The 24,530-nt window shown below is 38.3% G+C and overlaps 1 protein-coding gene across 3 annotated transcripts in view; it reads left to right on the top strand.

Annotated features, from left to right (window-relative positions):
• Positions 1-3,592, top strand: part of LOC129887409 (uncharacterized) — a 38,009-nt gene extending 34,417 nt beyond the window's left edge. The window contains exons 5-6 of one of the 3 annotated variants that reach the window (XM_055962494.1): positions 3,157-3,191; positions 3,282-3,592. In XM_055962494.1, the coding sequence (XP_055818469.1) occupies positions 3,157-3,191; positions 3,282-3,447 (201 nt within the window). In that variant the 3' untranslated portion in view covers positions 3,448-3,592. Of the gene's footprint in view, positions 1-1,795; positions 2,045-3,156; positions 3,192-3,281 lie in introns of those variants that run through there. The other 2 variants (XM_055962497.1, XM_055962496.1) reach the window with 2 other exon arrangements.
• The last annotated feature ends 20,938 nt before the right edge of the window (positions 3,593-24,530 follow it).

The following is a 24,530-nucleotide window of genomic DNA, read 5'->3' as shown; positions in this document are numbered from 1 at the left end:
TCATCCTCCTTTTTCTATAAGTGGTTTTATATCCTTTTTATTGAGTTTATATTTAGAATACTATACAATCTTTTTCTTCAACAAGTACACAATGTAGTTGTAGTTTATTTAGAGTTGAGAGAGAGATTATAAAACCTTAGATCTTGAAGTACTTCAGTATATTACTCAAATTTCTTCCTATTATAGGCGAGTATTAGAATAATTAAACCACACGTAAAGTTCGGGGGAAAATGTGGGACGGAACAAGACTTGATTCGTCCTCCATTCTCTAGTGGGTATATATGTTCTCATTGAGTTTATATTTAGAATACTTTACACTCTTTTGCCTCAACAAGTTGTAGGCAATGGAGTTCTTATCCATTTAGAGAAAGTGGGATTACAAAGGGATTATAAAACCTTGATTAATCTTGAAGTACAACTAAAGTATACTACTCAATCCTTCTCATTATAGGTGATCACACATATATAGCTGGAAGATTAGCACAAAAGAAAGATGAGGAAATTAGAGAAAAAAACTGAAATGTCATTTAACACGAAAGGTTTGAGTCGAAGAATTGATTGAACAACACATTGGCCTATCAGTGAACTTGCCACAAAATCACACTTCTCTTGAAGGTTAATATCAAATGTTAATTTTTGATTAGCATAAAGATGAAGCACTTATTTTTATATATAGTTCGCAACTTATAAATATGCAAATCATCTCTGCTTATTTGGCAATTGAGTTTTACAATGACCTTATAATATTTAGATTATGGGTGCTACTTTTCCTATTGGGTTAACTAGGTTATAACTTTCGTTATATAAAATGTTTTTGATGAATGAATAACTTTATGAAGAAGTAAAGTGTATTGGTCAAGAGATCATTAATGCTAAAATCTTGCCACCAAATATAGTTTCATGGTAAGTGTCACCAAAATTGCAAGGAATAAGACATGCTAAAATACATTGAATATTTTTGTGTATTCTTTATGCAATTTGTATCTTTGGACGTATCAAACACTAAACGTAAATGACCAAGTCATTATAAGGTTCAAACAATATGTATATCAACCTCATTCACTGTCAGGGAATAGTGGGACTATCAAAAATGCATAGTATTGATTCAAAAATGACTTATTCAATTGACAATATTCATGATTGTTGTAAAAACCATGATGCCACCACAACCATCCTGATTATCACAGTGCAGTCGAAACGGATAAGTGAATTAACATACACCAAGTATAACATTTATAAGTAAGTATTAGGTACGTTTTATCTATGTTGCTCGGACTTTCCGAAATGTTCCGCACTCGTGTCGGATCCTCCAAACATGCATCATTTCTAGAGTATCTGACATGCATCGGTCAATATTATTGAAGAGTCCGAGCAACAGTGTTAAGTTACATGTTTGACTTCATAATTTCAGATGATACCTAATCATTGACCTCGGCAACAAGTTACACTATGAGGATCCACATTGATCAATCATAGAAACTTATACTTTATTCTTTCATATATATATTTATTTATTCAAAGCTTTGTATTTAATAATATTGATATTATTATATCAAATATTGCATGATTTGGCATTCAGGTGCAACACACATGTTAAGAAACTAGTTATATATTAAATGCATGAATTGACAGATACATGAACTTTATGCCAATCTTCGCATTTCAAATATAGAGAAACTGAGAACTAACTTATCATCTTCCTCATCATTATCTTATGTATTGTCTTTTTATCTATAAAAATTGTAATTACAAAACACTATAAGAATGAATCAATTAATGTAAATTTCAAAATCAGCTTTCCAAAGAAACCAGCCCCCTCCTTTTCATAGCTCATGAATCTCTGCTAGCGATATTGATGGAAATAGTAGTCTTCAAATATTATCCCGTGAAAGTTGAAGGTAAGTTGAATCTGGTGATTATTTAATCCTTACATCTACATACTTTTCCATCTTCTATTTTCTTTTAGTTCATGCAAATTTTTCTTTAAGGGAAAAGAATGGAGAGGAAAAAAAGGAAAACGAAAAGGAAGGCCAGATTAAAAAAATCTGCTCAACAATAAAGCAACCTTGAGGGAAATAGAAACCATTGGTTGCCTTTATATAGTGTTTCTTGATGTTATTTGGAATTCCTTTTAACATATATATATATTGATTTAAATTAACCTACATTTAATTCAACAAGAGGTTACTAATTGAAAAGTCCTAGAATTTGAAAAACCAAGTTGAGAAAATGAAAAGATAAATTATAGGAATTGTGGAAGTTAGTGACATGATGTATTAATTTAAAGCAATTAATTTTGTGTAATATGAATGCCCTGGATACATTGGTGTATGAATGTGAAAATTTATTGGGGAAAAGTTAATATAAGGGAAAATGAAAGATAGAAATAATTAATAATAACTAAAGGGAATTTATAATGATATAACTAAAGAACGTAAGAGGATGTGAATAACGTTTGGAATAATTAGTAGTAATTAAGAGAATTTGTAATGCCACAATTAAATAATTAAAGTGCAATAGCTGGATTTCTAATTAATTATGCATTTACATATATAAAATAGGACTTTTAATTAATTAGATAGTTAATTAAAGTCAGTCTCTTTGCCTTTACAAGGTAATGGTAAGATATGCATACATTTTACTCTCCCTAGGCCTCACTTGTGAGATTTCATTGGGTATGTAGTTGTTTTTGTCGTATTTAGATAGTTAATTAGATTTTAATTTAGTGTAAGGGTAAAATGGTAATCCAACTTTGCACTTTGCAACTTTCCATATATATATATATATATATATATATATATAGCTTCCTTGCTCGTAGAAGATGCGGACTTAGAATTATCTTTCATTTTCGAAGGCATAACATGATCTTGTGGCACTTACCAACAAGGTCCTATCAATTAGTATTACTCTGAAGAAATCCATCATAGAAACTAATAGAATTCTCATATGTATTTGCCGCCCCTCTCCTTTCTTTTGAGTTCTCTCCCTGTTTCTTTCTTAGCCCTGTAGTGACCCTGACCCTGACATTGCTCCTTTAACTATGGTGCTACTTGACGCATGATTTTGATTCCAACACTATTTCTGCTTCTGATGAACTTCATTTTGCTGATTAAATAGTAGAATAAGTAGCTGCCTTATTGATCTCTTTCTTTTCAGATTGGCAGTGGAGGTATTGCTGCCAAATTGTCTTCGTGGGTGCTACGTAGAATATTCTTATTACGTAGTATTTCAAATCTGAGGGTAGATTATTTCCAAGTTCATTTATTAAGTTTCATTTGCAGGACGATGGTGCTGCAAGTAGTCCCCAGCATGTCTGAACTTGGTTGTTTTACTATGAGCATTTTGGGAACGTCCATTCTCCATTTTTTATCTGGAGATTTAGATTTTTCACTCGATTCTGCAGGTTTTGTGTATGGTAGTGAGCTCTGTACAGTTACCGAATGGTAGTATTTTTTCCAAGATAATTCAAATGATAAACCTTGTGTTTAGTCCTGTAAAGATAATCGTGTATCCCATATTCTGGGCAATGCAATTTTAATCTTTCAAGTAAACCTTCTTGAAGATGTCCAATATGAGATTCACCAATTGAAGATAGGTTGTGAAGTCTATCACATTGGTAATTGGCTCTATTTCTTCCCTTGTATCTTCCTCACATTAGCATTGGGCTTGATTGGTGTAACTCAATATGTCATTGGTAATGATGTCTGGGAAGTCTTTCATTAACATTAGACTTGGCAAGAGCTAGTGCAGTCAGCATTTTTTTATCTATTGTTTGGCAGGTATTGTCGTTGTAGCAGTTCATGCTTCATTTTATATCCGCTTGCAAATTGAACAGAAAAAGATGACCTTTTCAGACCTCTTTATGTGTAAGAATAAAAATCTCTCAAATGATATAAAATTAAAAATAAGTTCAATAAGGGCTATAAACTAAATCTCCCCTTTTCCCTCACTAAATGGAAAACTTGAGATAAATACACTAACTGTTATTTCCTTTCTCCATGTCAAGACTTTTGACATGGAGAGAGCAGCAGCTCAGGGTCGTTTAATTCCCCATGTCCTCATTTTTGTGATTTGCCTATTTTTGCTTTAAACTAAACTCTATTTCGTTAAAAAAAATTATTATTAAATAACATAGTTTTGTTCATTCCTTTTATGATTTGGTCCAATAAAGGAATTCATTTGAAAAAAAAAACGAAACAGATTGAATTCTTTCCTTGGCATTATTGAAGCAAAGCACAAACAACCAAACACTCTTAGGTGATCTAACTTTGGTTCCTTTCCATACAACAACTTATATGGTGACTTACCAAACAAAATTTTAATACCTTTTCCTTGTGGAATAGGGTTTTCCTCTTCTATATATAGGAGATTCCTTTACCCATATTATATGAGTATAAGAATCTCAATAATTCTCTCTATTTTTCCTCCCCTTTCTCTTATTTTACAACAAAAATAACTTTATAAATATTTTAGCTCGAAGGTTCCATGGACTTGAGGAAATATTTTATTTGACTACCAAAAACAAATTCGACGTCTCTAAGCCAACCTAATATAGAAGAAACAAGAGACCAATTAGAGATATCATCACATTCTTATTAGAAACGAAGACTTGATTTAAATGATTTAGAACTTGATTCAGTTAATAGAACTCTAATTTTAATTCATGATCCAAATCTTCTTGCTGAAATAAGTAGGGAATGTCTTCAAATTGGTCCTTGTCAACGTAAGGTTCATCAATTTCCTTAATCTATGTTTTTGAAACAATGTCCGTTTCAATTCTAAATGGTTTGAAGAATATGATTAGTTGGAGTATAGTGAGAATGAAGATGCGGCATATTGTTCGCCTTGTTATTTATTTGAAGGCAATAATATTCATCAAAGTAAAGGTGAAGTATTTTGAAGAACAATATTTAGGAATTAACATAGAAAAGATAAGCTTAACGAATATTGGTGGGCTGAACAACGTTCATAATCAAGCAAAAGGAAATTGTGATGATATAAGACAACAACAACAATCTATTTGTGCTGCATTTGACAAAAAATCTGATCAAATTAAACATGAATATTGGACTCACTTAAATGCTTCTACTATTTTGAACATTTAAAACTCACTTGTCCAAGCCGAAGTGTGTTTATACCTTAGAACGTGCAACTTGTAGTTGTACATGTTCATTATGATTCTCTAGAAAAATCATGTCTACTCCTGGCACTTGGATTTTTTTTAAAGCATATATAAGGGGGGTAGAGGTGTTGAAGGCACGCTACGGCGACTGCAGTCGGATGACATGGGTGTCTAGTGGGCACGTCGACGTGCAGCATGGGTGCATGATGTCATGCATGGCTAGTCCGTGCGACGCCATCGAGCACCTAAAAAATCACGTCGACGACGGCCCACCGGGCTGTCTTCGCACGTCAGTGGCAGCATTCTCGCGAAGGTCCATAGGCAATTGATGTGGAAAGGCGGCGCTTTCGGGCGTGTGGTGAGTTCTAGATGCTAATTGATAAGCTCTAGGAGTCGCTCGCACGGGACTAAGCCAAGTACGGTCAAGCGCCGACGGTCTATGCGGGGGGTGCCCGCACAAAAGCTTCGGCGTGCCTTCGTCACCTCTTATGGGATTAACTTCTCCCCTCCTCGGACGGGTTTGCATTAAGCAGGGCTTGCTTGGCCTTGCAACGTCGGCTTCTTCATTGGTGAGCGGCATCTAATGCTGAGCATCGGTGCTGGTTTTGGGCGTGCATCGACAAAGCATTCGGACGCGGGATGCATGACTGGTGCTAGGCTTGTGTGGTTAGGCTGGATCCCTACTCGCGCAGCGACGTCCTGACCCGCATGCCATCTCAGTCGCGGGGTGAGCACAATTCAGGCTCGCCCAAAGTCGATTTCCTATGTTGCATACCCAATGCCAAGCATTATCATGCACAATCGGTCGTCTTTCGCCCCTCGCACTCCGTGCATGGGGCAAACCCAAAAGCCGCTCCCGCGTCCCGCGCTTTCCTCTCCCCATTGTGGAGGACGCGGTCCGCGAGCAATGGTTCGATTTCTTGGATTCGGTAAACCAAGCGGGCACGGGGCCTCTACCGGCTCCTATCTTCCCATAACGATGCTTCTTGCGGACGAAGGTTGCGCCTCGCCTTGGACCCGGTCGCGTTCCTCTGGGGAAGGCCGGGCTTATGTGAAGCCAGCATTGCTGAAGAATGCTACTTGGTTGATCCTTCCAGTAGTCATATGCTTGTCTCAAAGAATAAGCCATGCATGTGTAAGTATGAACAAATTCAGACTGTGAAACTGCAAATGGCTCATTAAATCAGTTAGAGTTTGAGATCTTTAGTTAAATGTATAATGATTTTTAATTGTGCTTAGCCTTTTTTTAAAGTGTCAATACATTGCAATCTCTTTTAAAATTTTTAGTACACGATGAACCACCCAAGAATCAATTTTGTACCTTCGTCCATAATTTACCTTGTTATAGTAAGAAAATTCCAGTACAATAATCATAATTTTATAAAAAAGAATTTGAACAACGACCTTCTTTAATTTGTGCTGGAAAAGTGTAGCACAATGTTTTTGTGTGAATACACATATTTCATCATATATAGCACAAGAAATTTATAACAGAGAAGATGATGAAAATAAAAGAAAAAGAACTTGTAATGACCTCCAAGGTCATTTTTGTACTTTTGCGTATTTTTACCATTTTACCCCTTTTCATAGCTTTTTTATAGCTGTTATGTGATGTTTGGATGAGTGACACGCTCTCCGAGGTGGTTGGGTGAGCTTGGTGCGAGTTGTCCCCTTTTTAGAGTCTTAAAGTGAAAAGAGTTGACTTTGGTCAACATCCGGAGATTCAGCAAGTCGTATGAAAATTCTGATGGTTCCATCAGCTCTGAAAGGTCCATATTATTCTAGAAGAAAGGTTGGATTGGGTTTTGGAGTCTTCATTTTGAGTTTGTGCGAATTGCCATTTTAACTTTAAAGTTTTGGCCAAGTTTGACTTTGGTCAACATTTTGAGTAAACGTGCTAGGATGAAAATTCCATCACCGCAGTTAGCTCCGGAACGCCGAGTTTGATCTAGAGTGACCTTTGGTTCGGTTCCCAAGGTACCCGAAATGAGCTTTTGACAGTTTGAGCGTTTTGTGTGTTTTCCTTTGAAAGTGTTGACTTTGGTCAACATTTCAACGAGATGACCTCTGTTGGTCATTCTGTCTATTCCGTTGAGTTTAAAATATTTTTTTCAATCAAAATTCATATATGATTTACGTTCATGGGACTCTGCATGAGGCCGGAGAATCAAAATCAAATTTTGGCCTGTGCTGTCACTGTTCACCCAATTAATAAGAGAAAAAAATCAGTTCGAGGGTTCAGGTTTAGATCACGATTTCTCCTCTGTTTCTTGGACAATTTTGGGGATTCAACAGCCTATATTATGGGATTAAGGCCACACTTTTGTACTTTTGGCAAGATAGAAATCTGATTAGAGAGCTTCGTTCGAGGTAAAAGTCTCGTTTTTGCTGCTATCATAACTCATTTTCGAGCTCAATTTTTGGAAGTTGATTTCTCATTCATTTTGAGTCCGAATTCAGTGATTCAAGAGTCTAAATTATGGTATTTTTTGTGAGGAATGTTGTAGTGTTGTTAGAATTCGCTGTAGACCATCAATTTCTAATTAATTTTCTGATTCTAGCTGCTGTCTCATTTTTGCTCTTAGCTTAGTTTGGGTATTGTTGTTGCTTATTGATTTTGCGGTGTTTTCAATCCCCGAATTGTGTCTTAATTTGGGATATGAGTTTGGGAGGTTGATTAGGACTTGTTGTTGGTGTTAGTTCAGGAATTTTTGGTGCGCCCCACATTCCCGTTTTTGACCCTAAAATTTAGTCTGTCTCTGAAAATTATAATTTTAATGTCAAAATGACCATAACGACGTCATGATTCTGTTCTTGATAGAGTGACATTTTTCGGAGACAGCCCAAAAAGGAAAAGCTTTAATTTAGCGGTTCGTGTGCGGTTTTGTCCTTGAGGTAGACTATGACTTCTTCTGATTAGACTTACTTCGATTAGAATTGGTGTATTATGTGTAGTATTGTATAATTAGGTTGGTTAGAGGTGTTGGTAGCCATTTTGAGCAAATTAGGAGCCGATGGCCATCGTTAGTAGCTTGTTTAGATTTTAGTCATTGGAGCCTTAGTTTAGGTGCTTTCTCGACTTGTTTGCATCGCTTAGAATCCTTAGAACTTGATTCTAGGTGACTTGATCTTAAGATGCCGCTTGTTTGGTTTCAGTCGCCTATTTTGTTGGGACTTTTGGCTTATGCTTATGTCTTACTTGCTTAAGGCATTGAAATGTTGGGCCCAAGGCCGTGCTTTTGGTACACTAGAGTCTCAGTTTAGTGAATTGATACTTTGGTGGGTTATTTTGGGCGCTCTGAAATACTTTTGGGATTATTGCTATAGATTTCCTTTGTTATATTTATCATGCTCTTCTAGTATTCTCTGAGTTGAGTCAATTGTTGTGGTCACCAGTTGTAGTTGGGTTTATTTGATCTTGTATGTTCTCCCCGTACCCTGATGCACCCATAGTTATAGTTTATGACTCATTTATGTTCTCATTATTATCATCGTGCTGCTTATAAGTATAATTATTCTTTCTGAGCTCGGTCGGCCTATGATTCCCTTATTCTTTCTGAGCTCGGTTGGCCTATGATGCCCACTGGGTGCTCTAAATTTTGGTACTCATACTGCACCTCTGCATCTTTTTGATAAAGCTCCTAGTTCAAGTCACCCCCAGTGCGCGCCTGATCATCCGTAGCTGTGCCAGATCCAGATTGTGGTAAGCTCCCAACGTTCAGAGACTTGCTACCTTTCTTCTTTCGTACTGGCTTGTATTTGTTGCTCTGGACAACCAATTCTGTATTATATATATATATATATATTGTCAGCTTTGTACTTAGCAACTCCTATATGGGTGACTCCAGGTTCGGGGTTGGTCTAGTGTCAGTTATTCATTTTTGATCACTTTTGGGTTCTCTTTTGTATATTTTGTATCGTATTTACATATCTATACTTTGGTTTGACCTCTTTTTTCTATTCTTCGTGCTTCCTCCCTCTTATGCTATTATTTATTTATTTAAATTGAGGTTTGACTTCCACTTGAGTTCGGTTTGTCTTGCCTACTTGGGTGTAATGACCCTCCCGGTCATATTTGAATTTTAGCCTTCATTCAATCGTTTAGAGAGTTGCTGTAGCGATCTCAAGTCATTTATGACTTATTGGCACTGACTATTTGGTCGCCTGGTCTTTTGTTTAGGTTTTAGGCTCGTTTTCCTGTATTGAAGCTTTTATAACTTGAAAAGTTGACTTCGGTCATAACTTCAGGAAAATGACCTAAAAATGGAATTCTAACTGTTCCATTGGTTCCATAATGGCCAAATTAGACTAGTAGCATGGTCGGCATGAGTACCAAGGCAATCGATACGAATTTAGGACCATTTGGTGCGTTTGTCTTTAAAATTTGGTCTATAATTGACTTTGGTCAACATTCTTGGAAAATGCACTCAGATGAAAATTCTGACTGCATGGTTAGCTCCGAAAAGTCGAGTTTGGTCTTAAACGACCCTTCGTTCGCTTTTCGAGGCTTCTAGTCTAATTTTGAGGCCCATTATGAAAATAGGCTCAAATGGAACTTGGGTGTGGGATCCACTTCTCATTAAAATGACCTCATATGAGAATTTTGAATGCGTCATTGAGTCTGGAATGTCGAATTTGGTGGGGTAGCATACCTCATTTTCATGTAGGGGTTTTGAACAAATCCCGAACACTATGTTAGATGATTTAGCATGCTAAGATCATTGTTGCACTAGTTGTGTATGGTGCCCTCGTATAAGCGACCCCTGGTCGCTAAAGCAAGTGCCGTTAAAGATGCCAGGAGCTTGCTAAAATGACCAGCCTTTTTGGGCGGGTGTCGCTAAAGCGACAGCCCTGTCGCTTAAAACGACTAGTATCTTAAGTGACCAAGTGTCGCTAAAGAGATGCCTGCCTTTTAGGTGGTGTCTCTTAAGAGATCACGGGGGGGGGGGGGGGCGCTAAAGCGACATCAGAGGGTCATTCTTAAGACCCAATTTCCAGATTTTCCCTGTAACTTTAAACCTTGTTTTCTCCTTCAATTCTTTGGAGATTTGGGTGATTCAAAAGTCTAACTTGCATATATTTTCAAGGGAACCCATTGGTGTGTTCAGAATTAGGATTTGAGGAATCATTTGAGGTAATATTCCCTTTTTCTTCTGCGTTTCTAAGTTCTTAGGCCATGAAATTTATCATTTATGCATGTTGGGTTTGGGTTGGTTTTGATGTGTGAATTATTTCCCTTGTGGAAACTGAGCGGGGGTGGGTGGGTAATATTTGAAGCTTGTTCTCAGAGTCAATTTTGTGAATTACAGAGCGGGTCCCACAATTCTTGATTTTTGACTCTAAAATTGGTCCGTCTTTGAATTCGATAATTTTAGTGTCATAACGAATTAACATTGTGATTCTATTATTGATAGTGTGGCAGTGTTCGAAGGCCACTTAGAAGGAAAAAGCTCTAGCTTTATGAGTTGGAGCGAGTGCGGTTGGCCTACAGGTAGGCTACAATTTTTCTCTTGTGAGACTGAGTATGTTTAGGCAATTATCTATTGAATTGTATGAGTTGGAGGGGTTGGGGTGTTGAGCATGCTAAATTCCTAGAATTCATGTCCCAGGCACAACTTTGGGAAATTTTTGGACTGTTTAAGCATGATTCCTACTATTATAGTTAATCCACGCTTTGTGTTGTATGCTTTGCCTGTGGTTATATGTTTGGAAGCATGTTGGGCCTTAGTCTAGGCTTGGACTAGTGATTGCCTTAGACTTGCGCAATTTTGGTGCAGTTGGGCCTTAAAATTTCTCCGATGTCATTTCGGACGGTTAACTCCCTGTAGACTGATATAACAGACTTGAGTCTGATACTGATACTCTGAGCTTTAGCTAGGCCGTAAAATAGCTTGTACTTACCTCCATATTTCCCTACTCTCCTATCACTCCTGTATCACTTGGTTTTTGATTCTGGGAGTCTTCGCGATGATTCCGGTTGTATATGGCTCGGGTTAGAGTGATATACTGATGACCCTCGATTTGGGGGTACTCCCCGTGATGCTTGATTTGTCGCTGATTCTAATTCAATTCGATTCCTTAGCTATAGTTACCCGTTTCAAGCCCGCGGTCTAGCTTACTTGTGTTTGGTTCCTTAGCTATAGTTACCCAATTGAAGTTCGTGGTCTAGCTTACTTGTTTTCAGTCTCCTTAGCTATAGTTACTCGGTTAAAGTTCGTGGTCTAGCTTACCTGTGTTTGACCCTTTGGCTACAGTTACCCCGTTGAAGTCCATGGTCTAGCTTAACTATGTCAACTCATTAACTATAGTTACTCGGTCAAAGTCCGTGGTCCAGCTTACACGTGGTTCAATTCCTGATGCCCTGATGAATCTTCGGTTTAAGTCTTCATATACTCTCAGCTTTGGGTTGAGGTATTAGCGTTTGGGAATGGTTCGGTTCAAGTCAGGGAAATAGTGATATTATTGGAATCCTTTTGGCTCCATTCATTTTACTTCAGCTATCCTTGCACCTGCTGGGCTAATAAGAGTCCGTGCAGACGGTTCCCTTATACTTGTGCATGAGCATACCCATCGGATTTATGGGAGACCAGCGGATTTAGTTAGATTCTTCCTCTTTGATTGTTAAGTATGCTTGGGTACATACCTACATTTACTTCTTTTCCTTATTTAGTTATGATCATTTACTTGCAATTCGGTTTACTTTTTCTTATCTTGCTCAGTCGGCCTATGATGCCTACTGGGTACTTGTTGTTTTGGTACTCATACTACACTCTAGATCTATTTTCGTGATTCATTTTCGAGTACTAGCTTCCGGCATTGATTCGAGCCAACAACGGTCGTGATCAGAGGCGAGGTTGAGCACATTGCGTCCTGGATTTACCTGTCTTCCTCTGCATATATATTTTTTCTGTCTTTTGCTTTTTGAGATAACTCTGTTCCGTGGTCCATTTTTGGGACTTGTACTCTTTTACTAGAAGCTCTGTACATATGACTTCCAGGATTTGGGAGAGATCTTTTTGTTGTATATATCTAGTTGCTTCCGCCTATTCATGTATGCTCCTATTATTTCTTTACTGTTTTAGATTGAATTGCGGGTCTTCTACCTTGACATCCCATTACTCGTAGTTCCGGATATGGGTTAGCTTGCCTACTGGTGGGTCATAGTTGGTGCCATCATGACTTGAGGAATCAGGTTGTGACATTGAAGGTTATAGTAGGCGCCATTATAGCCCGAATTCGGGTCGTGACAGAGTGGTATCAAAGTTTAGGTTCACGGTCTCACTAGTATAGGAGCAAGTGTCTAGTAGAGTCCTACAGATCGTTACGATGACGTCTGTATCCAATCTTCAGGAGGCTATAGGGCATTGTTAGGAATTAAGTCACCATTCTTGTTTCTAATCGTACGCTAATGATGATGAACACATCTGAATTCTAATTGTTTCACTCTTTCTCAGATGGAAAGAACGAGATCTACTCGGGGCGGACGAGGACCCCCTGCGCCTATAGATAGAGCCCCATCTCGGGGTAGAAATTAAGGTCGACACAAAGGCCAGGGCAGAGCTCAGGTTGCAGTACCAGTGTAGGAGCCAAACATAGAGGTCGACCAATTCGAGAACCAACCGGTGGAGGTAGATCCAGCCTAGCCCCCACCTGGATTCGTGGCCACACCAGTATTACAAGATACTCTGGCTTGGATCCTCAACTTCATAAAGTGTATGTACTAAGCAGGAATACTTCTTAGCAATTCAGCCAGACCTTAGTTTTGAGAGGAGGCTTAGACTTCAGGACAGACAGGGGTATAATATGAACAAACTCCAGTTCTACAGCCTACTACTACAGCTCTCCTTCCAGTGATTCATCCTATTCCTACAGTTGTTTAGAACATGAAAACTAGGCTTATTATGACTATAGAGGAGCAGAAGATGTTGGGGAGGTTTATCAGATTGGGTCCTCCTAGGTTCTCCGGTTTTGATGTGTCGCCTATTTATGATATTTTCGACACTCAAAATGGTGAATTAGTGCGCGTTGCAAGCATGTTTTTGTAGATATGATGTGTGTTTTATTTATGTTGCAGGAAAACTAAGTCATGCACAAGTTTTTGACAATTTTATGGATTTGAGTACTATTTGGCTGAAGGATGAGGAATACGAGCCTCACCATGGACCGTAGTGCCTACACGGGCCGTGGTGGCTGGCGTAATGCTGATGAGCAGAAAGCTGATGCTGAATTTTAGTAAAGTAGACCTACACAGAACCCTTCACGGACTGTAATGCCTTACACGGGCCATGGTGGATGTTGTGATGCTGAGGCTGTGAAGAGGCAAATACTGAAAGTTGTGCAAGTGTAATTCCATGGAATCCATTATGGTCCATAGAGCCCACCGCAGACCGTAGTGGATGCTCGTAGAGGTTAATAGAAGAAATGTGAAAATGTCAAAGGATACCATCATGGAAGGAAATACAGAACGTAGTAAGCTCTAAGAGGCGTGATGGGTGGCCGTGAAGAGATGAAGGCTACACAACATGGGACAAGTCAAATACCATGGAAGAGGATCACGAACCATGAAGTTCAACACCTGAATTTATTTTATTTTTAGGGTTCAACATTTTTACTAATTTTTTGAGTACTTTGTGAACATTGTGAAAATATATTTAGTTACTTTTGGAGATTAACTCTTGATAAATCATTCTGATTTTCATCCTTTATTTGTGATTCGTCTGATTAATTCAAGATTGACTTCTTCATGTGCATAGGTATTAATTCATTAATTCTTCACAAATTCTTGTTCTCTTACTTACAAGTATGAGTAGCTAAACCCACAACTAGGGTTGTGGGAACTATGACAACTTAACTAACATAGGCGAAAGTAGGATTGAAATTCGTGAATTGTTTTTGCATGTATTGTGATTTCTTCATTCAAAAGTCTTTCTTATTGAGTGCACGCATTAAGAACTTGCCCGTATTCATTGCTTGCCAGGAGGGAAGTAATGATTAGGAAAATAAGTTCACAACAAAAATTTGAAGAGTATGGCTTTGAAAGAAGGGATAAACTTCGTCTAAGTTACTTGAGACCGGAATCAGATAGTGCATGCCAACCATCCAAAGCAAGGGTGAACCACCCCTTCCGTACAATCCTAAACTACAAAGATCAATTCGCAAGATAAATGCACAAGAGCGCGAGGCGCTAACACTGAGAGAGCTGGCTGAAAATCAAGTCAGGGATGGTGATGACAACAAGGATAAACTCAATGGAGCTTTGCTGGGTAGAGGTCAAAGACCTATGAACTTTTTTCTTGTTGATGATGATGCTGATACGAATGGCGCTGGGGCTACTAAAGCTATAGTCCTCCCACCACTACCTCCAGGTGTGAAGTTCACTATCGCTAGTACTATGCTGTGATGTTGAATTTGAAGGGACTATTTAGTGGAACAACTAGTGATGATGCTAACCATCACTTGATGAACTTCATCAGCACTTGCAAGTCATCTGAAATCCCTGGGGTTAGCCAATCAGTCGTGCGACTACATTTATTTCCATTGTCTCTGTTTGGGGAGGTAATGAAATGGATGAATGAACTTCCACATGAATCTATTATGATGTAGAGGGAGTGGAGAGAAGCATTTCTGGAAAGGTTGTTTACACCATCCAAGAAGCTGCAGATCAAGGATAAGAATAATGCTCATAAGTAGCGATCTAATAAAGCCATGCATGAGACTTGAGAAAGATTCAGGCAGAAGCTAAAGTAATGTCCAAATCACAATTTGACTGACGAGCACTTGAAAGAGATATTCTATATGTATTTCAACTTCGTGACCATGCCAGTGATAGATGCAGCTTATGGGGGATCTTTTATGGTTAGGACATTTTAGGAGGCCACAACAATTCTTGATCAACTCGCAAAGAACAATAGAGCTTGGTATACCAGTGATGCAGATTGTTCAGGATTCACATTTGAGATATCAGTAGAACAAAAGTGAAAAAAAAGGAGCGTGATCAAGACATGGCTCACATGAGAACGCAGATAGACTGATTGACCAACCGCCTGTTTGGTGGAGGATTAGAGAAGGTGAAAGCTGTGGATAATGGAAGTCGATATGATGAGACAGACTTTGTATTTGAGGAGGAAGCCAAGTTTCTAAATAGCCAAGGGAGTTTCCGAACATACAACTCTGGGAATCAAGGTCGAAACTTTCAAAGAGAAAACTACTATGACCGAACTAGAAATCATGATCAAGGAGGGTGGCAGAGAAAAGACAACTTCAAGAATGATAGAAATGGATTGTATGTGCTACCTATGAACCAAGAGAGAGTTGGTAACAATAATGGTGGATCTAAGCTGGAAGAGATGATGGCAAAGGTTCTACAAAAAGTTGAGAGAACTGAGTCTGGAGTCAGAGATATGCGAGGCGACATGTCTAATATTAGCTAGTTGGTAGATTCATACTCTACCTCTATCAAGCAATTAGAGCATCAGATGGGCCAGTTGTCAGCAACACTTAATCAGAGAAAGACTGGTACTTTACCCAGTGAAATAGTACAGAATCCCAAGAATGATGGGCAATGTAAGGTAGTGACAACGAGGAGTGGTAAGGTACTTTCTGACATTATTATTGCAGGCACTGAGTAGACTAAGGATGAACCTTCTAATACTTCTGATTAGGCCAGGCATCAGGCGGATAAACAACTTTGTTTGATGATGATGATGAGGCTGATAAGATATCATTGGAACAGAAGAAGGCCGAAGAGAACAGTGGTACGCAACAAACAGAAGTAGAAACACCTTACTCTTTGCCACCTGTTCGCAAGCCACCATTTCCATTCCCACATAGATTGAAGAAAAAGGACGAGGATGGCAAGTTTCTGAAATTTATTTCAATGCTTAAGGAAATATCAGTAAACATCCCATTGGTAGAAACACTTAAGAAAATGCAAGGTTATGCTAAATTCATGAAGGTTTTGGTTACAAAGAAGAGGATAGTTTCTTTGAGCCACCTGACAACTTACATCACTGTAGTGCCATTGTTACCAGGTCATTGGTGGAAAAGAAAAACGATCCGGGTGCATTCACCATTCCTTGCACCATTGGTGATTTCGATTTTGCAAGGGATCTATGTGACTTGGGTGCTAGCATAAATCTAATGCCGCTAGCCATTTATAGACAGTTGGGCTTAGGAGCCCCCAAACCGACTTCTATGCGGCTACTGATGGCAGATAGGTCTGTGAAACACCAGTTGGAATTTTGTGTGATGTGACAGTGGGTTGGTTTATTTTTCCTGTTGATTTTGTCATACAAGATTTCCAGGTTCCTATCATCTTGGGGAGACCATTTTTGGCGACCGATAGAGCATTGGTAGATGTGGAGCATAGAAAACTCATATTCAGACTCAATGATGAAGAGGTCAAGTTCAATGTATGTGCCTCCATGAAACAACCAATAAATATGATCGTAATGTCTGTGCTTGATATTAAGGTTGAAAGTGTCATTGATGTGCCCATTGAGAAAAGGCTCGGTGTTGAGCCTTTGGCAGCTGTACTCATGAATTTCAATGTTGATGGTATTGAGGGGTATGATGAATCTGTAAATGCTTCACATGGTGTGGGTTCACATTCATATGCTCTCAAAAAGCTTGAACTTAACTTAAAGAATAGGCCGACTCCACCTGCTAAACCATCCATAGAGGAGCCACCTGGACTTGAGCTCAAAGAATTGCTAGTCCATTTGAGGTACGTGTTTCTTGGTGAGCATAACACCTTGCTAGTCATTATTGCTATAGATTTGAGTGAAGAACATGTTTCAACACTGATGAAGGTATTGCAGAGGTATAAGAAAGCTATTGGGTGGACTATTGCTCATATCATAGTATTCCTCCTGGCATTTGAACCAACAAAATTAAGTTGGAGAAGGATTGCATGCCTAGTATTGAACACCAATGAAGATTAAACCTACCTATACAAGAAGTGGTAAAGAAAGAAATCATTAAGTAGTTAGATGTAGGTATGGTCTATCCCATATCCGACAACAACTGGGTGATTCTTGTTCAATGTGACCCTTAGAAGGCACCTCACTAGTAGTAGTCTCCAGTATTGATCAGTAGTCTGTGCAGGAGCGACTCTATTATCTGACGCTCCAACCGTCACTTTCACGATACGAATCTAGGTGTGATGATACTTATCCATTCTCACCAAATAAGTCAGCCTAAAATCAATAATTATGGAAAAATAATACGAAAGCAATTTAAATAGAATAGATATAGGTATAAAGTGGAGGTCTTAATCAACTAAAATAACCCCCAAAGATTGATTTTCACATCTACAAGCATTTAATACAACCGAGATGAAAAATAAGTATAAGTCTCAAAATCTTTGTTTCTCAAATAGAACATAATGTAATAAAAAGAACTAGGGTGTCATGACCCAAGCCTAGGGCCTAGACGTGACACGATGAATCAGACACCCGGAGGTACCTCACCCAAGTCTCTTAGCATTCATTAAGCATTTCATTGGTAATGATAAAAAAATCAAGCAGAAAATAAAAGGGAAGTAAGGACTAAGGGTCTTCACATTTAATAAGAGTCAAAGACAACATAACATCTTTTTCTATGCCCAAACATACCTTCTACATTAAAGACTTGGCAGGGGCTAAGACATGTCCCTAGCTCACCCTCAAAATAAGCGTCAAGAAATGCCTTAATAAAAATCTTAATGTTCTACATAACGTAAGCTTAGAATAAAAAGGATGTTGTTCCCGAACCATGAAAACTCACCACAAGCAATCTTCAAACTAATTCTAGCTAGCCACATAGAGGAGGTCGGGGAGCGATGTCAGTTCTTACATGGTGATATCATGTAGGCAAAAGTATGCGTTAATACTTTGAATGTACTAAGTATATGAGTATGCAATGCAATATATCATTATCTAATAAGGTGAAGCAATGGACTATGCTAGAACCTTGTATTCATTTGAAATGCAATTTAGAGTTATGAAGCTTAGTCAATGAAATATAGAAATCATCATCAATCATAAAAGAAACTTAAACATTTTAGAGGTGATCATGAGTCAACTTATGATCCTTTCCCCAACCCAAAACATGAACTCGAACCGGCTAAACAATCCCTTGGATGGTATTTTCCACAGTTTTGGCATGCGGGAAATGTTACACTGCTATCATTGTTAGCTTGATACCTAGGGTTAGGAATCTTATCATTTTGATACTTAGGCATTGAGGCACTATCAAGAGATGATCCATCATCAATCCGGGGCTTCTTGGTCACCCTAGCAACCTCCCTATGCTTTTCTTCTTCAATTTTCTCAACTTAAGTCATTAACCGGGAGATGTCCATTTTCTTTACCAATATGTCCATATTGAACTCCTTGAATACCAAGCTCGAGACACTGGAAATAAACTTACTCATTCTAGCAAGGGGGTCGAAGACCATGAAGGGAGCATACTTGGACAATTTTGTAAATTTGAGGGCATATTCCCTCACACTCATACTTTCTTGTCAGAGGTTGATGAACTCTTGGATCTTGGCCTCCCTTAACTCTAATGGGAAGAAACGGTCTAGGAAAGCACCTTTGAACTCTTCCCAATCAATAGACGCCACTTCTTCACCCCTTTCAACAACCTATTGCTCGTACCACACTCAAGCCACACCCTTGAGTTGATAGACTGCTAGCTCGGCCTTTTCATTCAATTGAACACCCAAGATTGACACAATCCAATACACCTCCTCAATGAACTCCATAGGGTCCTCATCTAGTTTAGAGCCATCAAAATTGGGCGCATTCATTCTTTAGAGCTCTCAAATCCTTGTGGATGGATTTTTCACTTAGGGAGAGGGGACACATTGACGCCTTTGGTTGACCACATCTTAAGCCAACAATGTGATGACGTTTTGAAACTCGGCATGGGTTACCCCTTCCTCATGATGTGGGATATCTGGAATCGGAGGAGGTTGTTCCTCATCATCAACGCTTGCCCTTCGAGGTGGTACCCTTGCCCATAGAGGTGGTCTTCCATGAGGCATCGTCTACGGAAAAACAAAATAGGTCATTAGTTAGAGTAAGGCTTAGGACACTCTGAGACATGACATGAATTTGAAAGAAGTGAAAAACTTTCCTAAACGTCTCATAGTTTCCCATTCATAATTGTGGCATGCTTCACAAACATGAATAAGACCCTATTTGACGCAGTATGTTAGATTCCAAGGAATATTTCAAAACCTCTTGCTATGATAATATGTTTTTCATGACCCAAGCCTTGGGCCTAGACGTGACATGGCGAATGAGACACCCGAAGGTACCTCACCCAAGCCTCTTAGCATTCATTAAGTATTTTATTGGTAATGATAAAGAAATAAAGTGGAAAACAAAAGGAATGTAGCGACTAAGGGGATTCACATTTAATAAGAGTCAAAGACAACATAACAACTTTTTCTATGTCCAACTATGCCTTCTACATTAAAGACTTGGAGGGGGATAAGACATGTCCCTAGCTCACCCTCAAAATAAGCGTCAAGAAATGCCTTAATAAAAGTCTTAATGTTTTACATAATGTAAGCTTATAATAAAAAGGATGTTGTTACCGAACCATGGAAACTCACCACAAGCAATCTTCAAACTAATTCTAGCTAGCCACATGGAGAAGGTCGGGGAGCGACGTCGATTCCTACATGGTGATATCATGTAGGTAAAAATATGCGTTAGTATTTTGAATGTACTAAGTATGTGAGTATGCAATGCAATATATCATTATCCAATAAGGTGAAACAATGGACCATGCTAGAACCTTGTATTCATTTGAAGTACCATTTGGAGTTATGAAGCTCAGTCAATGAAGTATAGAAACCATTATGAATCATAAAAGAAACTTGAACATTTTAGAGGTGATCATGAGTCTTTATAAGAAACAATAAACTTGCAAAGTACCATGAATCATAAATAAGTATACCATAAACCCTTTGAAAGAAATCTTTAGCTTTGTGAGAGCATATACTTTACTTTGTGTTAGACATAGAAGACATCATATGATATATCTTAAACATTGCAATAGAAACCTTGTACCTTTGTGAGAGTGACCGTTAACCGACATAAACCATGTGAACTTTAACATGGAGTCCCGATGTTACCCCTACACTAGAGAAAATAGAGGAGACTACTTGCCAAGGTAGACTCCATAATGGCAAGTGGATTCAGTAAGCTATTGTGTAAACCGGGTACTCACCCCTAGTTCTTAGACTCGGGTACTCATCACTAAGACTTGATATTTCGGGTACTCGCCTCTTAGAGATTGGGTATTCTCCTCTATCTCCTTTATACCTATGGTGGCACATAGTTCTGGAACGTGGATATTCGCCTCTAGTCCAGCTCGATGCTAGGTAAGCTCTCAGTAGAATAACATTTAAGTATCATAATACCATAAGAAATATATAACCTTAGACATCAAATCATCATCGGTGGAATAGCTCATTAAAATATTTCATTTGATTCACATATATGAGAATTGTCCTTTTCACATTGAATCCTTTCTTTGGTTGAACGCCCTTTTATCATCATTCAATCATTTCATAAAGACCCCCTTTCATAAGCATTTACTTCATAATATTCATTGGAGTTAAACTTCATTTCAACTTTACTTTATCATAGGAAATTAGGTGGGTTCATTTCATAGACCTTCAAATACATTTAAAGAATACTTGTATGCATGAGAGTGACATAAATACATCAAATCAAACATGTTAGAAACAACCCACCATATGTAATTTAAAACTACATTTTAAACCTTGATATAAGAACCTTGATAAATCATCTATTTTATGTAAATAAAAATCAACATAAGTCAATACAGACAAATAACTTCAAATACTCAAGAAATCTATACATTTGAAATTGTAGTATGAAAACCCATAAAAACTCATCACTTGAAATTAAGAGTCAATATACATATATATCAACAGGAGTAAATAAACTTAAAATATATCATAATCTATGCATTTGGAACCATCATGTAAAAGCTCATAAGATTTTATCATTTTAAATTTAAATACTAAGTTGAGAAAATATTTGAGCTCCATGGGTGGAAGAATCCATGGATGAAAACCCATATACCTTAGTGTGAAACTTTAAGAAAACTTGATTCTTGGTCTTTAATCAGGAGCCTTGAATCCTTTGAGTTTGATAGAAAAATTGGAGGGGATGATTTGATAGAGAGGAGGATGAAGATTAGGGTTCTTTGGAAGTGAAAGACTGAAAAGAAATGACCCAAAATGCGTCCAAGTTCATTTATATAGATATTAGGTAATTTTCCCAAATTGTCCCTACAAAGTCTGGAAAACTCAAAAAGTACGTGACAGGTCTGTGACATGGACGTGTCGCGCACCTTTCTGGTCGACAAAAATGAAATAGGGAAAAAATGTCCAAGTTTGCTGCAGGTCCGCAGCGCGAACTTGTCGCATACCTCTCTTGTCAACCATGCATAACTTTTGACTCCAAACTCGTAACAATACAATCCTTGTGGCTTTGGAAAGAAGACTCAAATACCTTTAATTTGATAGGTTATGGGCCACCAATGCATTATATTATAGGAGATATGGTCGTTTGAAGTTGACCCTTATAAAAACTAATTCAGAAACTTAGCCGATAAAAATTCTTTGGAATCGGCTTGGTGTTAGAGATCCCTTATGACCCTAAAACACATCTAATACTCTTAAAATACTTAGGAATTGATCCTAACTCATATATACAATTAAAAGTAGATGAATTCAATCCTATACGCCTAAAAAATGGTTTGAGTCTTGGCATAAAATATTTTGAGATGTTACTATATCTCCCCCTTGGGAACATTCATCCTCGAATGAGAATCACTAGAATAAAAAGGACATGGAACAAGGACTAGCAACCCAACATATATACAACGACACTTAAAATGCATCAAACATGAAATCTCTATACTTTAGCATAAATTCATAACTTTAAAATTCAACTTCATGAATATGCATGCACATGAGGACTTAGAAAAACTGAAACATAGGAGCCTTAAACACTTGAGCATGGATAAGTTAGTGCCTTCGGCTTGAGTAGAGTGAAAAATATGAAGGTAACATTTCATTGTATCCGTTTCCACTTCCCATGTAGCGCTTTCAACTTGTTGATTTCTCCAAAGGACTTTGACGGATGTAACTTCTTGTTCCTCAATCTCTTAACTTGTCGGTCTAAAATTTCAATCGGAACCTCTTCATAGGTCAAGCTTTCTTCAACCATATATAGAAGCAAAAGGTGCATGCAACCAATCCATACCAATTATTACCATTTCAAAAAAAAGGAATTCACACTTACCGGATGAGGTACCACACTAAGTTTGGGGACCCACAAAGGGGTAGGGATGAGATCGTCGACAAATATCCTTATTATTTTTAGCAACTCATGGACAATGCCTCAACTTATGATCCTTGCCCCACAACCAAAACATGCATTCGAACCGGCTAAACAATCCCCCGGATGGTATTTTCCATAGTTTTGGCATGCGGGAAATGTTACACCACTATCATTGTTAGATTGATACCTAGGGTTAGGAACCCTATCATTTTGATACTTAGGCACTGAGGCACTAGCAAGAGATGATCCATCATCAATCCGGGGCTTCTTGGTCACCCTACCAACCTCCCTATGCTTTTCTTCTTCAATTTTCTCAGCTTAAGTCATTAACCGGGAGATGTCCATTTTCTTTACCAACATGTCCATATTGCACTCCTTGAATACCAAGCTTGAGACACTGGAAATAAATTTACTCATTCTAGCAAGGGGGTCGAAGACCATGAAGGGAGCATACTTGGACAATTTTGTAAATTTGAGGGCATATTCCCTCACACTCATACTTTCTTGTCAGAGGTTGATGAACTCTTGGATCTTGGCCTCCCTTAACTCTAATGGGAAGAAACGGTCTAGGAAAGCACCTTTGAACTCTTCCCAATCAATAGACGCCACTTCTTCACCCCTTTCAACAACCTATTGCTCGTACCACACTCAAGCCACACCCTTGAGTTGATAGACTGCTAGCTCAGCCTTTTCATTCGATGGAACACCCAATATTGACACAATCTAATACACCTCCTCGATGAACTCTATTGGGTCTTGATCTAGTTTAGAGCCATCGAAATCGGGCACATTCATTGTTTGGAACTCTTGAATCCTAGTGGATCGATTTTTCACTTAGGGAGGGGGGACACATTGGCGCCCTTGGTTCGCCAGAGCTTGATCCAACAATGTGATGACATTTCAAAACTCGGCATGGGTTACCCCTTTCTCATGATATGGGATATCCAAAATCAGAAAAGGTTGTTCCTCATCGTCAACCCTTACCCTTCAAGGTGGTACCCTTGCCCTTCGAGGTAGTCTTCCACGAGGCATCGTCTAAGGAAAATAATAGGTCATTAGTTAGAGGAAGGCTTATGACACTCTGAGGCACGGCATGAATTTGAAAGAAGTGAAAAACTTTCCTAAACATCTCATAGTTTCCCATTCATAATTATGGCGCGCTTCACAAACATGAACAAGACCCTATTTGACGCGGTATGTTAGACTCTGAGGAATATTTCAAAACCTCTTGCTATGATACCATATTTTTCATGACCCAAGCCTTGGGCCTAGACGTGATACGGCGAATGAGACACCCGAAGGTACCTCACCTAAGCCTCTTAGCATTCATTAAGTATTTCATTGGTAATGATAAAGAAATAAAGTGGAAAACAAAAAGAATGTAGCGACTAAGGGGCTTCACATTTAATAAGGGTCACAGACAACATAACATATTTTTTTATGTCCAACCATACCTTCTACATTAAAGACTTGGCAGAGGCTAAGACATGTCCCTAGCTCACTCTCAAAATAAGCGTCAAGAAATGCCTTAATAAAAGTCTTAATGTTCTACACAATGTAAGCTTAGAATAAAAAGGATGTTGTTCCCGAACCATGGAAACTCACCACAAGCAATCTTCAAACTAATTTGAGCTAGCCATGTGGAGGAGGTCGGGGAGCGACGTCGGTTCCTACATGGTGATATCATGTAGGAAAAAGTATGCGTTAGTACTTTAAATGTACTAAGTATGTGAGTATCCAATGCAATATATCATTATACAATAAGATGAAACAATGGACCATGCTAGAACCTTGTATTCATTTGAAGTACCATTTGGATTTATGAAGCTTAGTCAATGAAATATAGAAACCATCATGAATCATAAAAGAAACTTAAATATTTTAGAGGTGATCATGAGTCATTATAAGAAACCATAAACTTGCAAAGTACCATGAATCGTAAATAAGTATACCATAAACCCTTTGAAAGAAATCTTTAGCTTTGTGAGAGCATATACTTTACTTTTTGATAGACATAGAAGACATCATATGAT

Source organism: Solanum dulcamara, chromosome 4, assembly GCF_947179165.1.
Source record: "Solanum dulcamara chromosome 4, daSolDulc1.2, whole genome shotgun sequence".
Lineage (NCBI taxonomy): Eukaryota > Viridiplantae > Streptophyta > Magnoliopsida > Solanales > Solanaceae > Solanum > Solanum dulcamara.
Note: the sequence above shows the minus strand (reverse complement) of the source record. Positions and strands in the feature narration are given on the sequence as shown.